The sequence below is a fragment of the Phaethon lepturus genome, unplaced genomic scaffold (genome assembly GCF_000687285.1).
Source record: "Phaethon lepturus isolate BGI_N335 unplaced genomic scaffold, ASM68728v1 scaffold9186, whole genome shotgun sequence".
NCBI classification, from domain to species: Eukaryota; Metazoa; Chordata; class Aves; order Phaethontiformes; family Phaethontidae; genus Phaethon; species Phaethon lepturus.
The window spans coordinates 32120-55610 of NW_010544045.1; the positions used below are offsets into that span (position 1 = coordinate 32120).

The 23491-nt window shown below is 43.4% G+C and overlaps 1 protein-coding gene across 1 annotated transcript in view; it reads left to right on the plus strand.

Annotated features, from left to right (window-relative positions):
- LOC104621914 (ankyrin-2-like) overlaps window positions 1–19858 on the plus strand; it is a gene marked incomplete at both ends in the record, with an annotated part of 36571 nt that extends 16713 nt beyond the window's left edge. Inside the window, 12 exons of the mRNA XM_010288541.1 lie at window positions 1132–1329; window positions 4813–4911; window positions 5084–5182; window positions 7684–7782; window positions 8938–9135; window positions 11074–11172; window positions 11724–11822; window positions 13142–13339; window positions 14793–14891; window positions 14999–15097; window positions 17517–17615; window positions 19760–19858. Of these exons, the coding sequence (XP_010286843.1) occupies window positions 1132–1329; window positions 4813–4911; window positions 5084–5182; window positions 7684–7782; window positions 8938–9135; window positions 11074–11172; window positions 11724–11822; window positions 13142–13339; window positions 14793–14891; window positions 14999–15097; window positions 17517–17615; window positions 19760–19858 (1485 nt within the window). The remainder of the gene's footprint in view (window positions 1–1131; window positions 1330–4812; window positions 4912–5083; window positions 5183–7683; window positions 7783–8937; window positions 9136–11073; window positions 11173–11723; window positions 11823–13141; window positions 13340–14792; window positions 14892–14998; window positions 15098–17516; window positions 17616–19759) is intronic.
- Window positions 19859–23491: the final 3633 nt, after the last annotated feature.

Genomic DNA, 23491 nt, shown 5'->3' on the forward strand with positions numbered 1-23491 from the left:
CACTGATTCCTTTGGTGGGAGAAGGTGGTTGGGTGAAACTCGTGTGGCAACAGCCTCACTGCACTAAGAGGTAGAGAGGCTCAGAAGAACAGAACCTGCCACGCATCTTGTGCATGCTTCAGGCAGGATTCCCGGGTGTTGCCATTCAAAGGCAGGTGTTGCCAGTCAGGACAAAATATCAGCACTGCATGTCCCCCACTGTGTTGAGGATTGAGCAGAGCAGAACGGTCCAGTGAATAATCCCCTCCTTCCAGGTGACAAATGAACAGTCAGTTTGACCGCACCAGGTCAGTTACCTGTTCAAGTCTATATGTTATAGCCTATCTTTAAACATGCAGTGCTTTCTAAGTACCTTATTGAATGTAAAATGAAATTAGATTTAAAAGCCACTTCCTCTTCTAACTTCCAACGGAAGCAGGTGGTTCCAAACTGGAGACAGACAAACGTGTAAATATTAAAACAATTTTTTTCTGAAAACAGCTTGTTACACATAATAATAGCAACAATTCTCTTTCCTCTTAATTGTCTACCTTCTATGGACTTCAATATTTACAAAAAGGTCTATTAAAGCCAGGGCTATAAAACTCCTGCTTCCACTGCCCTTCAAGTGTTATGGTTTGAACAAAACGTCCAACCATGGTGGTGGTTGAAAGCATCATTTCCCAGAAGCTCAGGGGTCAGGTTTGGCAATATAGTTTGTTTTTTAAATTGAACACTTAAAGAAAAAAAAAATATAGGTTCCTTAATAAATACGATGATGGGTAAGTGAGTGCTTTTCCTCTAATTAACATACAAGCTACGTTTTAGTGTTATGATGAGTATCCCCAGAACTGTCTTTTAAGGTCAAGATCTGTTTTATTAAATCATGAGGCAAGACCCTTAGATTCTTTTGCTTTGATTAAATTCTGATTTTAGTTAATTACATGATGTTCTTCTAAATTTGCCTGTATTTGCTGGAAGGGGAGAGGTAGCTATAGCTTTTTTTCAGTTTTTCTTCCAGTCTGTAGCTCAGATGCGGTTGTGTTTGAGCGATGGGGGTATTCTGCAAATTCATGATGGCATCCTTCTAAAATGTGCCATGATCTTAGTGGGAGTTACTAGAAGTTACTGTTTTGTTTTCTTTCGCCACAGAACGGACTCTCTCCACTTCACATGGCGGCCCAGGGGGACCACGTGGAATGTGTCAAACACCTACTGCAGCACAAAGCTCCCGTGGATGATGTCACGCTGGATTACCTGACCGCCCTCCACGTGGCCGCACACTGCGGCCACTATCGTGTCACCAAACTCCTTCTGGACAAGAGAGCAAATCCCAATGCTCGTGCCCTGGTAAACCTGTCCCACCTGTGCTGTGTAACAAAGCTGTCCAGGACAGATGAGTAGCTCTTACCAGTAAAGCTTTATTGCAACCCTTCAATAGTTGCAGTAACAACAGGGCTTGTACACCTGCTGGTTACCAGTATTGTATCTCATATCATCAGGCCTAGTCATGGACCACGTCCCATGGCTGTAGTACCGGGTCTGGAAACTCTACAGAGTTCCTAAAGTCAGCGCCATTTCTAGCTGATGCTAATGGATGCATTGGTGTTTTACTGAATTAATAGTCCAGTTTTCCATACTACGTGATACGATACCCAAATAATGTCTAAGCTTTCAACTGAATCAGTAAGTTAATTGGCATGGAGAAAATATATTAAAAGCATAGTATTTCTGCATTTATCGAAGTATGATATTCCCCTCTATTAGGTGCACTTGTTTTTCCTTTTCAAAAAAACGGTTCTTCTGACGCTTACAGGAAAACAGGCATGATTCCTTTCACTCACCAATCAGGTCATTACACGCCTACTGAGAGAAAAACATCACATTTGTCTCTGGGAACATACAAAGATTTCAAGAGTCTTTAATCTATCCAAACCCAGACAAGATTCCAATCTTCTCTAATAGGAAGTGTCCTCATGAACTGTTAGCTGGATGGAAGTTAAAATACCAATATATTACACTCAGTGGGGGAAAGAAAGAGCCTGTGAACACTTGAGATACTTCTGCATGGCAAGAAGTCTGCCATTGCCTGCTGTATTCAGTGCCTCCACAGAACTTTCACCACAAGCCACTCTGATGTCTTCCCCAGCTTCTTGACTTCAATATGACCCTGTGTTTTTCTGTGGAAGCCCCCCCAGTCCCTTACTTCCCTTGCTTCCTTGGAACTGACTTTCTGTTGACGCCATTTTCTTCTGCCCTCTCATTTTTCTTGATGTCTCTATACCTGCAAGTCCCGTAACACCTCTTGCTTCCTCTTCTTATGCTTTTCTTGTTTTGTCTTTGTCAGTATCATGTTGACTTGGTTGATCTTTTTTTACAGAATCGCAGAATCATTAAGGTTGGAAAAGACCTTTAAGATCATCAGGTCCAACCATCAACCCAACATCACCATGCCCACTAAACCATGTCCCCAAGTGCCACGTCTGCATGTTTTTTGAACACTTCAGTGACGGTGACTCCACCACCTCCCTGGGCAGCCTGTTCCAGTGTTTGACAGCTCTCTCAGTAAAGAAATTTCTCCCAATATCCAGTCTAAACCTCCCCTGGCGCAACTTGAGGCCATTTCATCTTGTCCTATCTCTCATTACTTGGGAGAAGAGACCCACATCCACCTTACTGAGTGATGAGGTCTCCCCTCAGCCTCCTCTTCTCCAGACTGAACAACCCCAGTTCCCTCAGCTGCTCCTCATCAGACTTGTTCTCCAGACCCCTCACCAGCTTCGTTGCCCTTCTCTGGACACGCTTCAGCACCTCAGTGTCCTTCTTGTGAGGGGCCCAAAACTGAACAGGGGATTCGATGCTGTTTTCATCTGTTCTTGTTTTTCTTGCCAGTCTTCTGATCATCTTTAGCTGTACGTTCCTCAGCTACCCACACATACACATTACATGCTAGCCCCCACATCTTCTTTCTTTCCTTCCATGACCAGAAATACAGCTTCTGTTCCTCCTCCTCCCTCCCTCCCAGAGAAGCATCTGAAATGGAAGGAGAACACCCTCAGGCCGCTGCCTCTCTGCTGTCTTCCCTCCAGACTGTTTTTTTTTCCTCCTCTCTTGTTTTCCTCTCCCATCAGGGACTTGTTGCCTCTGACTTGTTTCTAGTATTTAATATGTTAAACGATGCTGATGATTTCTGTTAGTGATATGTTTTTTCTGCCTTCTCTCCCCCATCAAACTGTTCCTCACCTAAATAGATGTAGCAAAATTAAATCAACTCAGGCAGTAAAATCAGGTGAAAATTTGGAAACTCCTGAAACAGTAAAACTCCCTGTGACATATATTGAGAGATGTTGTGCGGGAGGTAAGATATCTAATGGTTTTGATTCCTTCTTTAGAAATTGGAGAAGGCTAATAGTAGTAATAATATTCAGCAGTGCTGTGATGGAATAAATTTTACAAATACTTAATTTTCAACTAGATTTAAAAAAGAATTGTTAATGTTTGCAAAATGATTTGGAGATACAAGCACTATATGAATTCTTACCTTTTTCCAATTTGCATATGCGTTAAAGCACCTTCAAATCAACTAGTAATTAACATTTCCCTTAACAGAAGCTGCCTGTAGAATAACCTGTCACACTTCCCTTTCCATGAGCTAAGATTTCACCGATAAGTTCTGTTTACTGCTAGTTGACGTTTAGCAATACTGATCCTTTTCATTAGAAAATACAGCAATTTTTCAGCCTTTTCTAAAAATGGTACCTGTGCTTTTCACTAAAATGTCCACGTATGGTAAATAATGTGTTTGCTTAGCTTTAGGCACATATTTAACCTGCATTAACTATAATAGTATGTAGAAAAAGCTTGAAGTTGAAGCATGTATTGCGGTACAGAGTACGAAGACGTGCTTTCATTTGGGCCCCAATCTTGCTGAATAAGCATTTCCAAAGAAATGAATAGTGTTGTGCTGATGCTAAGCACAACACTAAAACTATTGTCTCACAAGAACCAAACACTAGGTTGCAATCTTGATTTCAGATCTTCCCTTCCTCACCCCCTTTTCATTCCTGTCCCTGCCCCATTTAATTTTAATCCAGATGAGGGCTGATACCTTGCTTAGAATGCTTTATGACTCAGCAGGGCAGGAATAAAGGAAAGAAGGACCACATAGACTTCAAGAGTGAACTCTTTGTATCGTGAAACCACGGCTGGAGTAGTGATTATTTATTTAAGATACCTCACAGAATGTCCGTGCGCGCACGCGCGCGAATACAGTATACTGTAGGTGGATGCATAAATATAAAAATAAATGCACACAGATACTTAGATTACAAAATAATCTTAAAAAAGCCAAATCAAATAAGGTGGAAGCTGGAAGACGTACTCTGTTCTTTTCCTAGAGATGTATAGAATATGCTTTATGCATTTCAGAAGACACTAACTGATTTCACAGCGATCACTAGAATTTCTTCTATTTTCTTTGTGTTAGGCAATCTTGAGAACCACTTTGAAGTCAACCTTACGTACACACGCGTGCAACCTTCGGAACCACAAACGTAGATGCGCACACTCATACACTTGAAAGTCAGAATGGGCGTGTCTGTGTTTGGTTTTTGGAGGTGGACGTTCGGTCCCTCTCCATTGCCCGAGAAGAAAGCAGCGGCGCTGCTTTGTTCCACCTCGGACGACTGGGAGATGTCTATAATTCGTAACCTGTTGTGCTTAAAGAACAATTGCTTCTGGTACTCTAACGCTTCCGCTCCCAGCGTGCCAGCGTGGGGCTGTGTGGAAAGTGTAGCTGCATGTCTTTAACTAACATGACTGTCTTTTGCACAGAATGGTTTTACTCCACTGCACATTGCCTGCAAGAAAAATCGCATCAAAGTCATGGAACTCCTGGTGAAATATGGGGCTTCAATCCAGGCTATAACAGAGGTAGAAAAATGTTTCATGTCCTGAAGAAACATTCCTCCTCTCTCTCTCTCTTTTTGCTTCTTTTTTTCTCTCTCCTGTCGTGCCTCGCTTTCACTTATGTTCTGTTTAAACGAAGAAGCCCCTTCCCTGCGCCCGTGCAGAGGAGTAAAACTGCTCTTGCTTTGTTTCGCAGTCGGGCCTCACACCAATACACGTGGCTGCGTTTATGGGCCACTTGAACATAGTCCTGCTTCTGCTGCAGAACGGAGCCTCTCCCGATGTCACTAACATTGTGAGTATGGCTTTGACTAGAATCACCCGTGCAATACCTCCTCCCAAAAGGGTCCGGCCTACCATGTAGCTCAACCAAAGGTCACATTTTAATGATACTCTGTGACTTCATTGCATTTTAGGACAAATTATTCTAGCACCCTTAGTGAAGAGGGGAAAGCAGTGATGGTATACGCGTTACTAGCCATCTGTGGTTTCATGTATTCTTCAACGATGCACGAGCAGGTCAAGTTTCCCTTAGAAACAGAAAGAGCTCACCGAATATATCCAAAACTGATTATAAGCCAAGTCACAGGGAATACTGTGTTTCCGTTCTGAAGGATGAAATTTAAGTCCAAATGGCTCCAGTTTCTGCTTGCATAGCTTCACTGGCTGCCACGAAATTGTGTCATTTGTATCGGTGAAAGGGTATAAAATGCTTAAAACCTAACTACTAAACAAAACCTAAAAATGTTAAACTCAAGATGTTCCTCTTATACAGGAAATTCCAGGAACGGGTGCCTTTTGAAAGAACATGCTTAAATCTAGAAAATGTGACCTTTGGGAGGTAACACAAAATGCAGAACGTGACTTACCGTAGCAATCCGTGTTTGTATACCAATAGCCTAGTTACCAAGAAGAATAACAATCAAAAGAACAGGATCGTTTTCTGAGCTGTATTTCACAGGTATCTTACTGTTTGACTTTGTCAGTATAAACAAATATTCAATTTATGACCACCTGCACTTTGAAAGCAGCTATTTACCAGTGAATAATGTTATAGATAAGTGTTCCCAACAACAAAAATGTAGTAATCCAAGTACAGTGGGTTCATCAGTTTTTCTTAGTTAGAAAAATCTTACATGGAACCTAGTAAAAATGTTGAATGCACAGAGTTCTTTGCTTGAATTGTTAGAACAGACTTTTCTTGACAAAGTCTCTTACTGCTTTCATACTTTTTATAGAAGCAATCTTTATACAAAATTTTAATAAAGCAATCTTTATACTTTATTAATTGTATGAAAGCCAACAAGACGTTCTTGTAGAAGCAATTACAAATATTGTGTTACTGGACATTTGTGGGCAAAGTTTAACGTTTTACGATTTATGGTACACAAGTGTCTTGGCTTTTACTTGGTAACCTGAAGTTCCCTGTTGAATTACTAACTGTTTCCAAAAGCTAAATTGCTTTGCTAAATCAAGTACAAAAGGGTCTTCGTAGAAATTTGATCTTTAAAGTGTGTGAAATGTAAACTTTATTCACATTTTAAACAGCTCGTTCTTCAGGTAATAAAGTTTATATAGATGAAATTCTCTGTTAAGATTTGTAGCTAGAGCCGTGGGACTTTGTTGCCTACTCACTAATCACAGCTGGTAATGTAATGTTAATTTTAAAATGACAAGCTAAGTCAACTCCTGGTGAAGAGGGTTTGCTTTAATGAGAAGTTCATAATAGTAGGCAAGCTCAGGCTGCTTCTTTTGCTACATCTAGATGAAGGACGAGAAGACATGATTCCTGCTTCTGATGCAAAAGATCTTGACCAGAGCGTTCATTTTTGCATTTACAGTTTAATTTGATAGTCCTGGGGATAAAAGCGTTACAACAGAATATACTCCATCTCTAGAGTAAGAAGGAACAATTAACACAAAGAAGTGATCAGTCCTGCTGTGTTGTCATGATAGATAAATACAGAGCTCCTGGTTGCAGAATTGTCCCGGTGCCTAATGTACCAGATACCGATGAGCTGCACAGGGACTGTTTTAGTCCACTTCAGGACAGTGCGCTCAAACAATGATGGACAGCGCAAAATTAAGCTAGAAACGCCATCATCAAGGAATACTCACTTTCAGCGTTCCTTTGCAAACCTACGTAAAGAGTAAATGCTTTGAGTGTGTCATCCACGCTTCATTATCCTGCTCTGAAATTCCACATCACTCCAGTCAGCTTTCCAAAATTTCGTATTCTCCTTCAAAATTCTTTGGGTTACAAAAGGCTTGAAACAAGATTCATTCCGTAGCCTGGAGGCAGAGCCACGCTGAGCACAGATTTTACATGTTTCATATGCTGGCTCAGTTGTGCGCTGCCATCGCAAGGCCTTTTAATGCTGCCAGCTCCACGCGGCGTGCAGGAAGAGACCATCTGGAAAAATATCCCTTTCCATCTCGAGGCTCGTGTGCCTCGCAATCCCTTGAGAGAGACAGGCTCTTCTTATCTCCCATGCGGCACGGTTACATGGAAAGCTGACGAACATATGTGACCGGGGGAGTCTATAAGGCAGAATTTTCTATAAGCCTGGATTTTCATTCTGCCCCTCTGTAGCGAGATTACGTTTGTCTGGGATCACCGAGTTTGCAAACCAAAGCAACGCCCTCCTGAACGGCCTGTTCCTGGGTCTGAAGCCAGATTCTCAGCTGGCCGAAGGGCGAGTGTCGACACAAGTTGATGTGGGTGGAATTTGCCCCGTCGGAGCTCTGTTTTTTCATGGAGGTTTAGGGCACTGAAATGCTTTTGCTTTTCTGCAGCGTGGAGAAACGGCGTTGCACATGGCGGCACGTGCCGGGCAGGTGGAAGTCGTTCGCTGCCTCCTGAGAAACGGGGCCCTGGTTGATGCCCGGGCCAGGGTAGGTGTTCTGCTTACAGTTTTTATTGCTTTCTCTTACTCAGAAATGCAGCTGGAGCAGAGGAGCTAGGGGAGGAGCAGTTTCCTTTCCATTTGATCTGTTGATTCAATATTAAGCACACCTAAAGCCAGTTCCGAAAACAGTAACCTATTTATGCGTAGACCTTCCAAAGAGAACGTGTGCGGTGGGCTGAGCCCGGCCCCGCTCGGTCGTTCGCTTACTGCCCTGCAGCGGCGTGGAGGGGGGAGAACTGGAAAGGCGAAAGCGAGAAAATCTCTTGGGTAGAGATAAAGACAGCTTAATAGATAAAGGAGAAAGGATAAATAACCACCCCAAGCCCACAAAACCAACCCCTCCCCACCACAAGTGATGCAAAGGCAATCACTCGCCACCTCCCACAAGCAGAGCGATGTCCCGGCAGTCTTCGAGCAGCGGCTTCTTTGGGAAAACTCACCGCCTCGTTTTATTGCTGCGCGTGACGTTACGTGGCGTGGATTATCTCTTCGGTCAATTCTGTCCTGGCTGTGTCCCCTCCCAACCTCTTGCTCACCCCCATCCCATTCCCTGGGGGGGCAGAGAGAGAAGCAGAAAGCCTTGGAGCTGTGTAAGCACTGTTGAGCTATAGCTAAAACACCTAAACCAGAGCACCATACGGGCTGCTGGGGTGAAATTTAACTCCATCCTGGCTAGACCCAGTATAATGTGCCTGACTCAGACCAGCAATAGCTAGTCTGTCGGAGCAAGGAGGCTAAACCATGACAACAGCCATGTCCTAAAACCAAACATCGGAGGTTCCGATAACATTCAGTGCCGGATTGTGAAACCAAGGCAACTGCTTATAGAGAAAGTACAGCTGTTGTAAAAAAAAATTAGCACAAAGGGGAGCACGTGATGCTCACAGTGGTGTGCGCTATCTGCTTGATAAAAGGGAAAACCAATGTTTTTCTTGATGTTCTAATAAGACATTGCTGAAGTTTTTATGAAATTCATTGCATAAAATTAACCCGGGAGCCCTCCATTACTGCCTTTCTCCGTACTATTGCTTCCTGTGATTTTTGCAAGACAAATGAAGAGATAGATCTGTTGGGAACAACCAGAATATTGTGTTCAGGGTGGTTCTACCTGCGCTAATTATCCACTCGATTTGAGTTGTAGGAAGAACAGACTCCACTGCACATTGCTTCTCGCTTGGGGAAAACGGAGATAGTCCAACTTCTGCTACAGCACATGGCTCACCCTGATGCCGCAACAACTAACGGGTACACTCCACTGCACATCTCCGCCAGAGAGGGACAAGTTGATGTCGCATCAGTTCTCCTAGAGGCAGGTGCCTCGCACTCCATGTCCACCAAAGTAAGACAAAATACTCCATGTCTGTACGCCAGTAGCACAGGCAGTACATGCCAGCGCGCACCTGTCCCACGAGGAATGTACTTTCATGCTGAGAAATTGAACTAGGTTGGGTCTTTTGTTCTTACTTAATCGACAACGAACCAATAGACTGAAGTAATGTGTCAGAGATAATAAAATTTTGACATATTTTGCTGTCGTCTAAAGTTGGGAGTCTGGTTCCCACTGGAGCCCAATGCAAGTCATGATAAATACAGTCCAGACAGGTTTAAAATGTACAACAAAGTCCTCGTTTCTCTCTTTCCCATTGTGTTATGGGTAAGGCCTTTTTGGCCAAAATTTTCAAAAAAGAGAATGGGGTGATGACGGCAACTTTTTATCAACAGGCCTGCTTATTCTTCAATACCTTGTTTATTTAAATAGCAAAATAATTCTTGTGTGTGCTAGCTGAAAGGAATGTTCCTAAAACGTACAAGTCGGGATCTGTCCATTGCATGTAATGCTGAGTCTGTTTTCAGTGGCTTTATAAATGAGGTGTCATAGCACGCCATAGGCCATTTTGTCTGGGGTTATAAAAGAAATAGCCTGCAGAATCGTTATTGTTTTGGTAGCCAAAAATGTTTACTAATAGATTCCTTACAGAGTGATGAACACGTAAGGAAATAGGTAGCTGTGAATAGAATAATGTGCCAAGAGATCTTTTCCAAATTTATCGCATGTGATTAAGTGAGAATCACTTAATTCTCACTATTATTTTAGGTCTTAAAAAATTACCCCTGATTTTACAGCTGGAGCTTAAAACGTATTTTTGAACAATGGGGTGTCTTCCAGGGTTTAGAGGACTAAACCAGCAATTTTCAAATTATGATCCACGGATTACTGGGAATGCTTGCTGTTCTTCTTTTATCCAGCTGTTAAATCACATTAAAATGGCTAAAAATACACTAAGTACTTTCCTAATTTCACATATTGCTTTATGGCAATTGCTTTAGTACTGCAGGAACATTGTATAATTATGACTAGGAGTAGTCCGCTAGATAATCTCTCAACAAACCTGTGGTTCATGAACTGGAAATGTTTGAGATTCCCTGACATAAACTCTTTCTGGGGCGGGATTAATGGAAGGAAATGATAGTAAACATTAAACATCACTTACGTGTCAGGCAAATAGGTCATTGTAGCTCCCCGGAATTCCTGTCGGGGCAGCGGTGCAGTCTGCCACCTACAGTCTTGCATCCATGAGTTTTCCTTACCAACGTATTTTTTTAACTTAAGAGAACGGGCAAAGAGCATGTTAGTTGGACAGACCTTACACCTCTGCTGTATTGACAAGCATTATTAAAACAAGGAGAAAAGGACTCTTTTTAAAAGACAAGATTTTTAGTCTCGCCGCAGTGTGTTTCCAAAAGCACTGCCATTGAGTCGGGCGTGAGGGGTTTTTGGCTGCAGCAGCACTTAGTGACTATGGATGCGTGAGTCCAAACATAAAGCGTTCTTCGACAAACTCTAAAGGAGGAATACGAAGTTTGGAGCTTTTCTCACCGAATTTAGTTGGTGTTTCATTGTTACTGGCAACAATTGATACGGGAAGTATTTCTAAAGCTCTCATCATGAAACTGAAAAGTACAGCTGGTTTTGAGTAGAAATTTGAACAAGTGCTTTCGTTGCCCACACAGACGGTGCGTGTTGCTAGTAGAGTCTGTATCGGATAAAATGTCTGCCAGCCTGACAGCACGTCCGTAAGAAAGAATAATAAAGGGAAAGTATTTTCTTGTATTTCATGCTTCTCAAAGTGCTTTCAAGAGATGATGCTCTTTCTGGGTACGGCTATTGATTCTGCGAGCTAGAACGTAGGTTGAAGAGTAACCACTTAACGCGTAGAGAGATGTCGGCATGACCTTTAACGCAAACATCTGCTGTTTATCTCCTGGAATTTTTCAGAAGGGATTCACACCTTTGCACGTGGCGGCCAAATATGGGAGCCTGGAAGTGGCGAAACTCCTGCTGCAGCGTCGTGCCTCTCCCGATTCTGCGGGCAAGGTACTGACGAGAAAGGAAAAAAGCCGGCAGCGTTTGGGTTTGTTCCTTAGGCAGGAACTGTGTGAAACATGCACGTGAAAGAAGGCTGCGGCTGCTTTCGCATGGTGGCTTTGGCTTTGTCCGGGTCGCGTTGCCCCAGGGGTCATGGGTTATGTGCGCGAGTTGCGGAAACCGCGCTACCGAGCGCGTCGGGTGAGGGCACGCTGCTCGTGGCGCTGAAGGCAGATATGTTTCTGTGGCTCAGGAGCACTTCCATTAAGCTGTCCAAGCTGTCCAAATCCTAATGGGTGAAGGCGGAGGGCAAAGCCCGGTTCCCCCCCATGCTTTGGGAATTGCTTAGCACGGGCTCCAGGGAGACCGAAACCAGCCTTGCGGCCACAAGCACCCCAGATTCACCCTCCTCCACCGCTTCTCCCCCGCTAACGGCTGGCCGCCTGCTGTGGGCTCGCCCTTTGCCCCTCGCAGCCCCTCGCCCCGCAGGACGCCGGTCACCTTACGCACTAACGGCTCCCCGCAAAGCCACTGCCTAACGCCATAACCCACCCTTACAGAACGGCCTCACTCCCCTCCACGTGGCGGCCCATTACGACAACCAGAAGGTGGCCATGCTGCTGCTGGAGAAGGGCGCCTCACCCCACGCGACCGCCAAGGTGAGCTCCCGGCGCCCGCCCGGCCCCGCCGCCTGCTTTAGTTATAGCTGGAAGTCGTTCCAGTGTTGTGTAACACATTAAAAATGATGTCTCTCTTCTGGCCATGCGTAGGGAGCATTCATTCCAGGGTTAGGACCAGTGTCATGGTATGGCTGTGTTAGGTAATGGCTCCCAAAAGGGGAAAATAACGAGCAGCTTGGCGCTGATGTCAGAACATTCTGCCGCGTGAGAGGCTGCAGTTGTACAGGCTGCCAAAAACCACGGTCTGTTAAGTGATTGTATCAGAGCTGTTACAGAATCACAGACTCATTAAGGTTGCAAAAGACCTTTAAGATCATCATGTCCAGCCATCAACCCAACACCACCATGCCCACTAAACCATGTCCCCAAGTGCCACATCTACATGTTTTTTGAACACTTCCAGTGATGGTGAGTCCACCACCTCCCTGGGCAGCCTGTGCCAATGCTTGACCACTCAGTAAAGAAATTTCTCCCAATATCCAGCCTAAACCTCCCCTGGCACAACTTGAGGCCATTTCATCTCGTCCTATCTCTCGTTACTTGGGAGAAGAGACCAACTCCCACAACACTGTTGTTTCCGTTGCTGTGCATGGAGAGCAACAAAAGCTACAGTTGCAGTAGGATAGTTTGGTAAAGCTCCCTTTTAAATAGAAGGCACAGACCAACCAACCACACACCTCCAGAGGGAGTGTCTGCTGTAACCTAGAATTTTTCCCCACAGTGCATTGTAAACCAATTAAAGGTGGGAAGTTGTCTCATTGCCAGAAAGGGCCATCAATGCCATTCTGCTTTGCTTAAATGGTTAATTTGATTGGAAAAACATTCCTCCCCACTGCTGTTTCCAGCCAGTGCCGCGACTGACACACGTATCAAAATTCCATATGCAAAAACACCTCTACCCACACGCTGCGAAAAAACTTAGTGCGGTGAAGAGCGTACATCCATCACTCATCACTGAGAACGTCACTCATCAGTCAAAATTGAATATTTACAACATAGGTTATTCAAAACGTAGGTGTCAAATTTGGGATTATGTTGAAGGTATCAGCTGAACAGTCCTGCCCATCTTAGCGAGGGCTGGCTTTGTTCTCGGTTAGATGGCGAAGATAACAGACGGACAAAGCAACGCAACAGCAGGGCCATGTGGGACACGTCTGGCCTTGAAAATTTAATGAACTCTCATCTCTAGCAATAAGGGGTAACACAAAATAATACTGTTTTATGGCGTCTGACTTCTTAGGCTCTTACACGGCTGTTGTGGTAACCTTATTCTTGTTTTGTTTCCTGACTGGTGTTAGAATGGATACACCCCTCTGCATATTGCTGCCAAGAAAAATCAGATGCAGATAGCTACCACTCTGTTGAACTATGGGGCCGAGACCAACATTTTGACCAAGCAGGGAGTCACCCCGCTTCACCTGGCCTCCCAAGAAGGTCACACTGACATGGTGACCTTGCTTTTGGAGAAAGGATCCAATATCCATGTGGCAACAAAGGTAACTCCCAACCGGAGACGGAGTATCGTGGGCGGGAGTATCCAGTAAGGTGCACGGTGCGGTGTAGCAATGATGTCACATTGTCAGGGATTCTCAGCTTCACTTCCCTATATACATATTCGTAAGTCTGCAGAGGTGACAACAGGTGGGTGAACAGTAAAAATGGGAAGATGATATCCAGGACTGGCAGATGGATTGACCGGTGAACTTATATCGTGTAATTAATAGCTGTCCTGGGTAACGCACAGGAGGAGCTGCAGCTGTTTGCCATGACCGCAGGAAAATGGTATTAACGCCTGGCTCTGGTCGAGAGGTTACAGGAGGAAAGGCAAACCACCAGAAAATTGTTTCTGAGCACTCAGGAAGGCAGGGCTGCAGTATTTTTGTTGTGCTGCAACCTTGCAATCTCCTGGGTGTTTTGCATGTGCTCCTCAAGTTTTACGTGAGGTGCAAAGGAAGGGGAACGTAAGATTCTGGAGTTTTGTAGGTTTACAAATGAGTAGATATAACAACATGTGTCAGAAACTTGGGAGCTACAGTCTGAAATAGTTCAGTGCTCTTGCCAGCAAAGGCGCTTTTCCTCATATATTTACCCCTCAGCCTTCTTTCCAAGTGGAAGAAATTGGCAGTGTCTGGCAAATAACAAAACAGCATTATTAGCAGAGTAGCGAGTGAGAAAAATCCTATGGAGGACCTTTCCAATTTTTAAACATTTCTTATGATTGTACGTGACAGCTTTTTCTTGGAAAACAAGTTCCTCAAAAAACCCCGTTACTGTAGATCTTAGGTCGCCAGATTGATGCAGGCATATATGTGAGACTTAGTGAAGGTCAAAAGCCTGCAGCTTTTGTTCATACAAGTCAAAGTAGAAGGCTCAAGTCTCTCACTGCCTGGCATTACTGTATTATGCTACCTCATAAACAAGGTGATTTTCATTCCTCTTACAAAATTTGTTCCCTGCCTTGTTCACAGGCCAGGACTGTGTGTGTGATCCCAGTGAGCTTTTAGTTAAAAGCTGCATTCATTTCCTTGGCTTCTTCGAATGGGATTTATTTCCGGAGTTATTTTCTTCATTCTGAGTCGTGCCTGCAGTTGTCAGGGTTCCCTTTCCCTTCTGAGGAGTGGGAAGCACAGTGAATGTGCTTCTCCAGTTTATTAATGGGCTCCCCAGCTACCCAAGCAACATTGTTGTATAAATTCCGAGCTTGATCATTGATGCCTGAAAGTTTTACTCTGTGGTTATGATGATGTAATTGCTTTGGAGCTGTTTGTCAGCCAGAACAGGAGAAACATCAACTCTACTTTGTTCAACGCATCCTTAGAAGCTATAGTTAGGATCTCTTCATGTTTTAAAGATGAGAAAGTGGGAACGCCTAGATTTCTTTCCTCATGTAAAGAGGGGTTTATTCTTATTTCTCTCTCTCTTTATTTATTTTCTGTATTCCACCTCCAGACTGGACTGACATCCTTACACCTCGCAGCTCAAGAGGATAAAGTGAACGTAGCTGAAATACTCACAAAACACGGTGCGAACCAAGATGCTCAGACAAAGGTAAATGGGGGAGTGGCCACTGTCTCCAGTGAGCCAAAGGATGCTACCGTTGTAAAAGGAATGTTCCACTGAGCTTGCAGTTTTACTTCTTTGTTCTCTTATTGTAGCTTGGCTATACACCTCTAATTGTGGCGTGTCACTACGGAAACATCAAAATGGTGAATTTTCTTCTCAAGCAGGGCGCAAATGTCAACGCTAAAACAAAGGTAAAGAATTTTTCATTGCTTGCTTTTGCTCTTTATCATCAGCCTGGTAACCAAGCACTACAAATACAGGCCACAGGCATCTTTTCTCTAGGAAACTATAATTGCTGCATGGTAGGTGTCAACATCTGGTGATGCGGGGCTGTAGTGGGATGCCTTCTCTCTGCTACATCTCATTGCGTGGTGTTCACAAAAGAAAAGTCAGATAACTCTTTGGGCGTATGGAAGAAGGAGGTGGAGAATAAATTTGTTTTTTTTTCTTTTTCCTTTTACTTACAAAGAAATGCGGGCTTGTTTCTGATCTCGCTTACACATGGTTTACACCAGTGTAATACCGGTGCGCTGCCAAGCTAGTAAGTAACAATTCAGACCCTTTGAGGGTGATGCCAGGTTCTCTCCAATCTGCTAGGAGGAATATCTTCCAATATAAACTGATGGGCACAACAGCTCAGCGTGATGCATTTTGTAGCAAGAATTGTATTATCTCCTGAGTACACACAGGGAGGTTCTGGAGGCAGCAACAGTGTGTTGCACCCCAGACATCATCACATCACCCTTATCGGAACGAGAAGGCTAACCCCGGAGCTGCAGGGGCTTCAGCTTAGTTAAAGCTGGCTTGAGGCAACAGCTAGCTACTAGCTTCAGGTTGGATGTCTTGGGATCAAGATGAAGAAGTCCATTGATGCATCTAGTGACATACTTAGTATTTGTAAGATCCAGTCAAAATCACAGGCTTGTGGTCTGCTGGTCCCTCTGCCCAGCTCCCCTGTCCCCAGCTGTGACCTACAGGAGGGTTGTATTTCTCGAAGTAGCACTATTTCATCAACGTGGTAAGAAACAGCAAAGTAAACAAAGAAACGATGCTGGCCCACCCTGTGTGAGATCACCCAAAATGAATGGGCAAAACGCAGCGATTCCAAGAGAGCAGGCAAGGCTACGAGAAAAACAGCTGATAAGAATTAATAAAGCAGACACTAGCAGGATCCAAATGAGGGCTGCCAAGACGTTCAGCTGAGGTATTTGGAGGCTAACGAAAGGGACAGACATACTTCTGCGTCATTAGTATTAAGTCTCGCTCTATGTCTAAGGGGCCGCTGGGCCAGATTCTGATGCCATTTCCCCAGTTATTTCACTTAGAATAACGTCATTAGAGTCAGCAAGTTTGCATGAGAGTATGGAGCAGTGGTTGTCCAAATTCTCACACCTAGGGACCAATAAAAATGCTGGCAATCTGTCAGCTGGCACTGCGGACTCAGTTTGGATTCAGGATAGGCATGTTAAAGAATAAGTAACCTCTGCTGCAGCTTGGTCTTTAACTAGAGAAAGCCTGCATCATGCTTTGTGCCATCTCCGGTGACAAATAATATGGCTGAATTGTGTTTTCGAAGGACTGCACTAATATTTAAGTTAAGACAGGAAATTACTTTGCACTACGACCTACAGTAAAATCCTCCTTCGATTTCTTAGTAGTCCATGCACGCATACTGTAAATATAAGGACTGTAACACTTCTGAACTATCGCTATTTAATTAGTAGTATAGAGCATTACGTGCATCTAATCATTTGCAAGAGAGAGAACTCTCAGAGTGTGCCTTTCAGAGTCTGCCCCCAGGCTTTACATAAGTGTACAGTGAGATCAGCTTGGTGTTTTCTTCCAGTTTATTCTCTGCTTGCTTTCAAAGCCAATTGCAAATAATTTTGTAAATGAATTGCCTGACTGGACTTACACAATACCATCTCAGATCAGCGAGCTGCAGTACGCTTTGGTTATATTTCTGTATTGTGTAGCGTTGGAACGAATCACTGGAGCAGATAAGTATGTGGAGCCAGGCGTGTTTATTAATACAGACGTTGTGTACATGTTTTTAAGTGCAATTACAGCTTGGAAGGCAAAGTAAAGCTAAAATTGATTGACATTTGTAATAGGTATAGGTTGTTAGCCTTTTTAAAAGCAAATAGTCTCAAATCACTGCTGTTAAAAATTATGTATTTTTTTAAATTGGCTCAAATATTTTAAAGGCAAATCTTGGGGCTTCTGTGGAAAAGTAGGAGGAAGAAAAAAGTTCTCTGCCTCAGCTATGATTTATGTCCGTAGCGTGCCACTTTAACTTCACTGTTCCTCGTTGTTACTCCATCTGATGTAGGAAATGAGGAATTACATACCTTTCCAGAGATTGCTTAGATGGTGAGATGAAAGATGATTTGTGAATAAAAATATTACCTTCCTTTATCTTTTCATTAATCTGGGGAAGGACTATGGTAATTACTGAAAATTTATTATCTTTGGGTCGATTGATGGCATAATTTCTTTTTGCAATGTCTCAAAAGGAGCAGAAGGAAGCAAAGCGAAGTGTCTAATCTAATTACTGGTGGTTGTTGTTCTTTGTTTGTTTGCTTTTATCGTAACCACCGTGGACAACAGAATGGGTACACCCCTCTTCACCAAGCTGCTCAACAAGGCCACACTCACATCATTAACGTTCTTCTCCAACATGGGGCCAAGCCCAACGCCATCACCACTGTAAGTCTGTGAAGTCCCAGTAGGAACTTCTTCTTTTCTTTTCTTTCCTTTCTTAGGGCTTGAGAGCAAGCCTTTGTTTTGGTGGAAGTATTCTTCATACAGCTGGTCGTCAGATGTGTAAATGTAACTTCCTCTTCTTATCCTTTTCCTCTTAAGGTGGTTCAGATCACATCTGTTGTGCACTAAGCTAAATGTGAGGTGGGGAAACTGATTTCTGAGCTGCAGGGTCAGGCTGGCCACAGCTAGCTGTGCTGTGCTTGTTCAGTTGCCTTCTGCCTCAACGCTTCCGTCTGTAAATTGGTATCTTGATAAGGATTTTTCTATAAAAATTAAGCGGAAATCAGAACCTGGGCTTTTTTGAAGATTTAGACCTAAATTTCTGTCCCATCTACCTGGATCTGTTTCAGGTTCTCACTGAGTTCACCGATGTTAGGCCTCCTTAAAGACCTTCTCTGGCATAGCTCCTTCTCCGCAGTCCACCGGGAATGCAACTGTCCTATTTCATGTTGATGTTGGTATTAGTCCCCTCTAATTGGGTGATCTTTAAAACGCAGCCAGAATGTCCAAAACTCATGTCGTTCCCCAAGTTTCCGTGTACATACATCGTGCACGCTTAAATTGGCACTGGCGCCCTGTTTGGTCCCAGAACGATCACATTGAATAATCTTCAGTGAAGTTGTCCAAAATACCAACTTATGTACCAGATCATCAAGCAGGAGACCTTTGTAGTCAGCTTCTGGGGCTGTAGATACTAGGAGGCATATTCAACCAAAGGTTTCTTTACTTGCTTTCAGGCCTCGTGTTGGGGCTGTCATGCCCAAGTCTAACCCAAATCCAAGCAGGGTCTCAAGGATGTGCCTTTGCTGTACAGTTTGCAGGCTTTCTCGGGTACTAGATCTGTTCTTGTCCACACATAGCAACCTCTAGCTTGAGATAAGAGAGAATTTCAACCTGAGACACCGTGGCAGGGCGTTGTGGGAGTGGGATATGAGCAGTTAAGGTGCAAGTGATGGTTAACAGTCAAATAATTTGGGCTGTGAAGATGCTAGTCTCTTCATTTTGTGCTGCTAATCCACAAACACTGTGGTGCTTCGGGGTTGGCGAGCTAGGCTGATACGGAAGAACTTAAATTACAGATAACGAAAGCCGACGCTGAAGTAGAGAGGAGCCCTCAGGCCGATAGCCTGTGCGCACGGTGCAGTGGTGTCCCAAGAGAAGTCACCGCAGTGCAAAGAGCGGTGCGGTGGCTTTCCGTGTTTCCCCCGGTAGGCCAGCACGTTGTCCTTGGGTTCAGGGCAAAATAACATAAAACAGTTCTGTGTAGAGCTCTCTACAAAGAATCCTGGAACCCGACCCTTCCTCCCCTCCCCAAGCTGAGTGACAGGGGGGCTGTGGACTGCCAATGTTCCAGGTGATGAAATGGAGATAAATAGGTCTAAACACTTACTAAATTATCATTTTAATGTTCATTTGATGAATGGCACACCTGTATATCGTGGGCATTTAAACCGGAAATAAATTTGTTGAAAGGGAGATTAATTCCCCACCCCCAAGCCTTATGTAGGTTGGTTTTGTATTTGTTAAATCATTAGCTGTTGTGTACTTTTATTGGACGTACATTTTTGTTGTAAGGAGGAATAGAAGCGTATGTGGACAACGCAGCTTTAATCCTGTGTTCCCTGAAGAGGGAGTTGTGCCTGGTAAAGATATAACAGTTCCAACTGGAAGTGAAACTGTAACGTTTTAAAATACTTTTTTTTTTTTTTTTTTTGGTAAGAAGAGTATTTCTGATATGGAGCCGTTCATGCAAAATAAAACATGAACTTCCGCAGAGAAGACACATTGTGTATAGTGGAATTTGAGCAGTGAAGGGTTAAAGCATACAGCACTTTTTTGTGTAGAAGAGCAGGCAGATGTAAGTGTGTTGTGTTACCATGGTAATCGGGGCTATAGTCTTAAAGAAGTCACAAAGACAGAGTCAGATGTAACGGTAGGAAAAAAAAAAAACGGTGATTTTCCTAGGCTGCGCCTTGTTTTGGATGGAAATGCTGGCTCATGCCGTGCCGAGGGTGATCTCATTGGTTCACATCACAGTCCTCCCTCTCACTGCGCGCTCGCTCTCCCCTTCCCTCTTCTCTCCTCAGAATGGGAACACTGCCTTAGCGATCGCGAGGCGTCTGGGGTACATCTCCGTGGTCGATACGCTGAAGGTTGTAACGGAGGAGATTACCACCACCACAACTGTGAGTTGCAGACGCATTAAAATGTCTCTCTCCTTTATGCAGAACGTTGTCTTCCTCCTCTTCCCTCAGACTCTCCATCTAGCTCTTGCCTTCTTTTATTTTCTGGTGTTAGCCGCCCCCCCCCCCCCTTTCTGTTGGACTTTCGCAAAAGTGCTACAACGCTTTCAGCGTATCTTTTAGGTGTGCGGAAGTGTGCGCAACAGGACAGGCTTCGCTGAGCTAGGTAACAAAATCTACGTGCGTACAGTCGGAAAACAACTCTCCGAAAGCAGAGTACAACTTTTTTTCTAGCTGTGGCTCCGAGCTGCAAATCCAAACTTTCCAGAAGTTTGTGCATTGTTGTTTTGACCCTGTCCTGTTTCCTTCTTTCTCTTTTCACCTCTCCCTTTCAGTCTGTCCTTACGTTTCCACACTTTTGACACCTACTGAGGCTCAGCCGTTGCAGCTTCCCGGCGTTTGGACTGTACCAGCCATGGGCTGGTGCCAAGCTCGATGACGCTCACTCTGAATCACATCCATCATCTTTTTACTCAAGTCGCTGTCAGCTCAAATAGATCCCATTTTTCCTAAACAGGAAAGAATCTTTCCTTCTGTGCTCAGTCCTCTCTGCCCTCCACGCTCTTGGTAGTCTGTATTTTGACTTCAGGGTGTGTAAATAGTATGTGCTGAACATCAGCAAGGTGATATGTTGCTTTAAGCCAGGAAAAACTGATGTATTCTGACACTGTGGGAGGGGAAGGTTTTCTCTTCTTGGACTTGTACCTCCCATCTACAAATGTTTTCGCAGGTAGGAAGGGAGAACAACAGAAATAGTGCATCATTTAAGAAATTAATTTTAGTTTAAATTTCCATTACTGCATTTTATCTTGAAACACTGTTGTAAGGTCATGCTTTTTTTTTTTCTTTTTTCATGCAAGAAAGGTTAGCAGTCTAGAAAACCTATCAGATCTAGATGTCATTTAGGAGCTCAGAGCTGTAAAAACCCACAGACTGCTTAAAAAATGCAACTACTCGATCAGGGAGAGGGTTTGAGGAAGGGAAGAAATCCAAAGTCTCTTGTAAAGCAATGGGAAAATAATTTTGATTTTTGTCGCATGCTTGACAGCAAGTCCCACTGACACTGACCAAGGAAGATGGTATAAAAGTAACATGGCATAAGGTTACAAACAGAGTGAGCCGTATTTTATTAATGACCTGCAAGGATCGGACTGAGGCAGGTTTGGATGAGGAATTCCAGCGTAATTCCAGAAGTCTCTTAATAGAGACAGTACGTTTTTGTTGTTTGTTTATTGCCTGTTCTTGTTTAATCATATAACACATCACACATGTATGTGCATAAACACATATGTATCTACTCAGAGATTTAGAAAAATAAAACCTAGGCAAAATTTTTCGAGAAACGTTGGCGCATTCCACAGGTGTATTTTTTTAGCCTCCAGTGACACCTTTGCTGTTCCGGGTGCTGCGTCCTGGCGCACTTTTTCCATTTACGCCTGATACCAGTTGTAACTTCCTTCCTGTCGGCCATTGAGTTGCACTATGGAGCCTCGTACTCTGTCGTATATAAGTCTTAGATGCTTTGTAATAATAGGCATTACACTATGAAAAGACACCTGTGAGTTATTTACTTTGGATAAATGTTTCTTCAAACTTTGAGGGTAATGGATTTTTCTACCAGATACCAGATGCTTGGGGTTTAGGGCTGAATCAAATACCGAGCCTTGCTTGCATAGTTGACCTCCAGTGCTTGCACACAAGAGAAATCTGAAGTCGTGAACTGTGTCTGTGTACAAAGCACTGCTTTTAAAAGTCGGGTGGGAACCCTCCGTAAACTCAGCAGATTTTTCAGCTATGAGTTTGTCTGAATCTTGTGCCTTAGGGATATAGAGAATATAAACCTCTGGTGGTGGCGTTCATGGTGGGAAATGTTGATTAAACATAATTTAGAACCAGTCCTAAAAGGGAAGGGTAAATAACGGGCGCTCTCAGGCACTCCCTGCAGTAAAGTTCTGCAGAGGAGAGGTTGGTGTTGCCAAACGAGAACACAGCGTTTAGCACTGAAAAAAAGGTGCTGTCACCATAGCGACTTCATTCTCGGAGGTTGTAGCCGAGTGATGCGTGGAGGATGTTAGACAGGCTGATGCTTTATTGCTATTCAAGTCACTGGCATGTGAGATGAGGAAAAGATCTCCAGTGCCAAAGCCTTTGGTCTAACTTTGCACAAATGTTCCTCTTTCTTGGGTTAGTGTTGCTATTGGTGGAGCCACATGAATGTAAAGCAACAGAAAGGATGAAATATCCTTATTTTACTCACAGATTAGAGATGAGTGGGAAATAAATCAGAAGCAGCTAGACTTTCAAAGCTTTGCTATGCAATGAAGTTTTGGGGTATTTATACCAACAGGCGTTGTCTTCCAGCGGGTCGATTGATGTAAGAGGAGCTTTGAGGTTGTTTACAGTGAACTGCTGTTGAGTAATCGCTGGAGGCACATACAGGTTTATATACCTGAATTATAGATCTGAATTATTTTACGCCACCAGATGAAAATCTGGCCTTACAGTGAAAGTCTTAAATACAGAAGCCTGAAGAAAAGTACATAATTGAATTCTCAGTGGCACTAAGCACTAGGGAGTTTGAGAGACACACACTGAGCAATTTTCCAAGTGGGCCATTCATGGGGCTCGATAGGGATTTTAAATTTTGAGACTATTTGACATATCTGATGTTGCCTATCAATTAAAAAAATTCTAGTATTATATTAAAAGCTCATTTGAAAACATTATTTCACAGCTTCTGTTGGGAACTGATGCAGAATTAATGATTCTTGCCGAGTTCAGTGTTCCTGAGAGAGCATTACGGGTTTTTTGTTCTTCCGAAACCTGTGCGTGCACACACACGCACTCTTTCTCGATTCTGTTTTCCAAACTTTGTTTCAGTTGTTAAACGATGTAGTAATTTTCCCTGACCAAAAGGAAAATCAGGAAGTAAAGAAAGTGTCGTTACTTCTCTGTAAATAAATTACAATGTCTGAGCGCCTTAGTCAGAGACCAGATTGTTATTATATAGGGGCCTGTAAAAACCTGATTTGTGAATAGATATAATGATAAACCTTAGTTACTAGGGTCTGCAGATCTAAATTAATGTAAAGACAGTATACAATGTACCTCTATACCTGTAGCTTGTGGACTAGAGTATTGTAGCATCCTTCATTTCTGTGTTCTTCTAATCAAATGGATTTTGTATATGAGCTAAGGTTGGGAACTAAGTTTTCTTAAATAAATCTTGATCATACAGCAGACAGAAAAACTAGCATTTGTGGCTCCTAGGCAAGCCCCTTCTTTCCCCTTTCTTCAGAATTTGGTCACCTCTTCCTGCCTTTGTTTTTTTTTTCCTGACTTCTCAGTTATTTTACAGGGGGAACATGTCAACTGGCAATAGAGAATTTGCAGTACGCTCTGTACAGATACGATTGTAATGGCAATTACAGTTACAGTGCCAGTAAACTGGTACTCACATACAGTGCTTGCCACTTCACTGGAAAAATATACAGCCCCCCTCACCTGGGTTTCTTTCTGTAGCCCAGTGCCAGTGTTGTTTTTTTTTTTAATTTACAATATAAGATTATTATATAT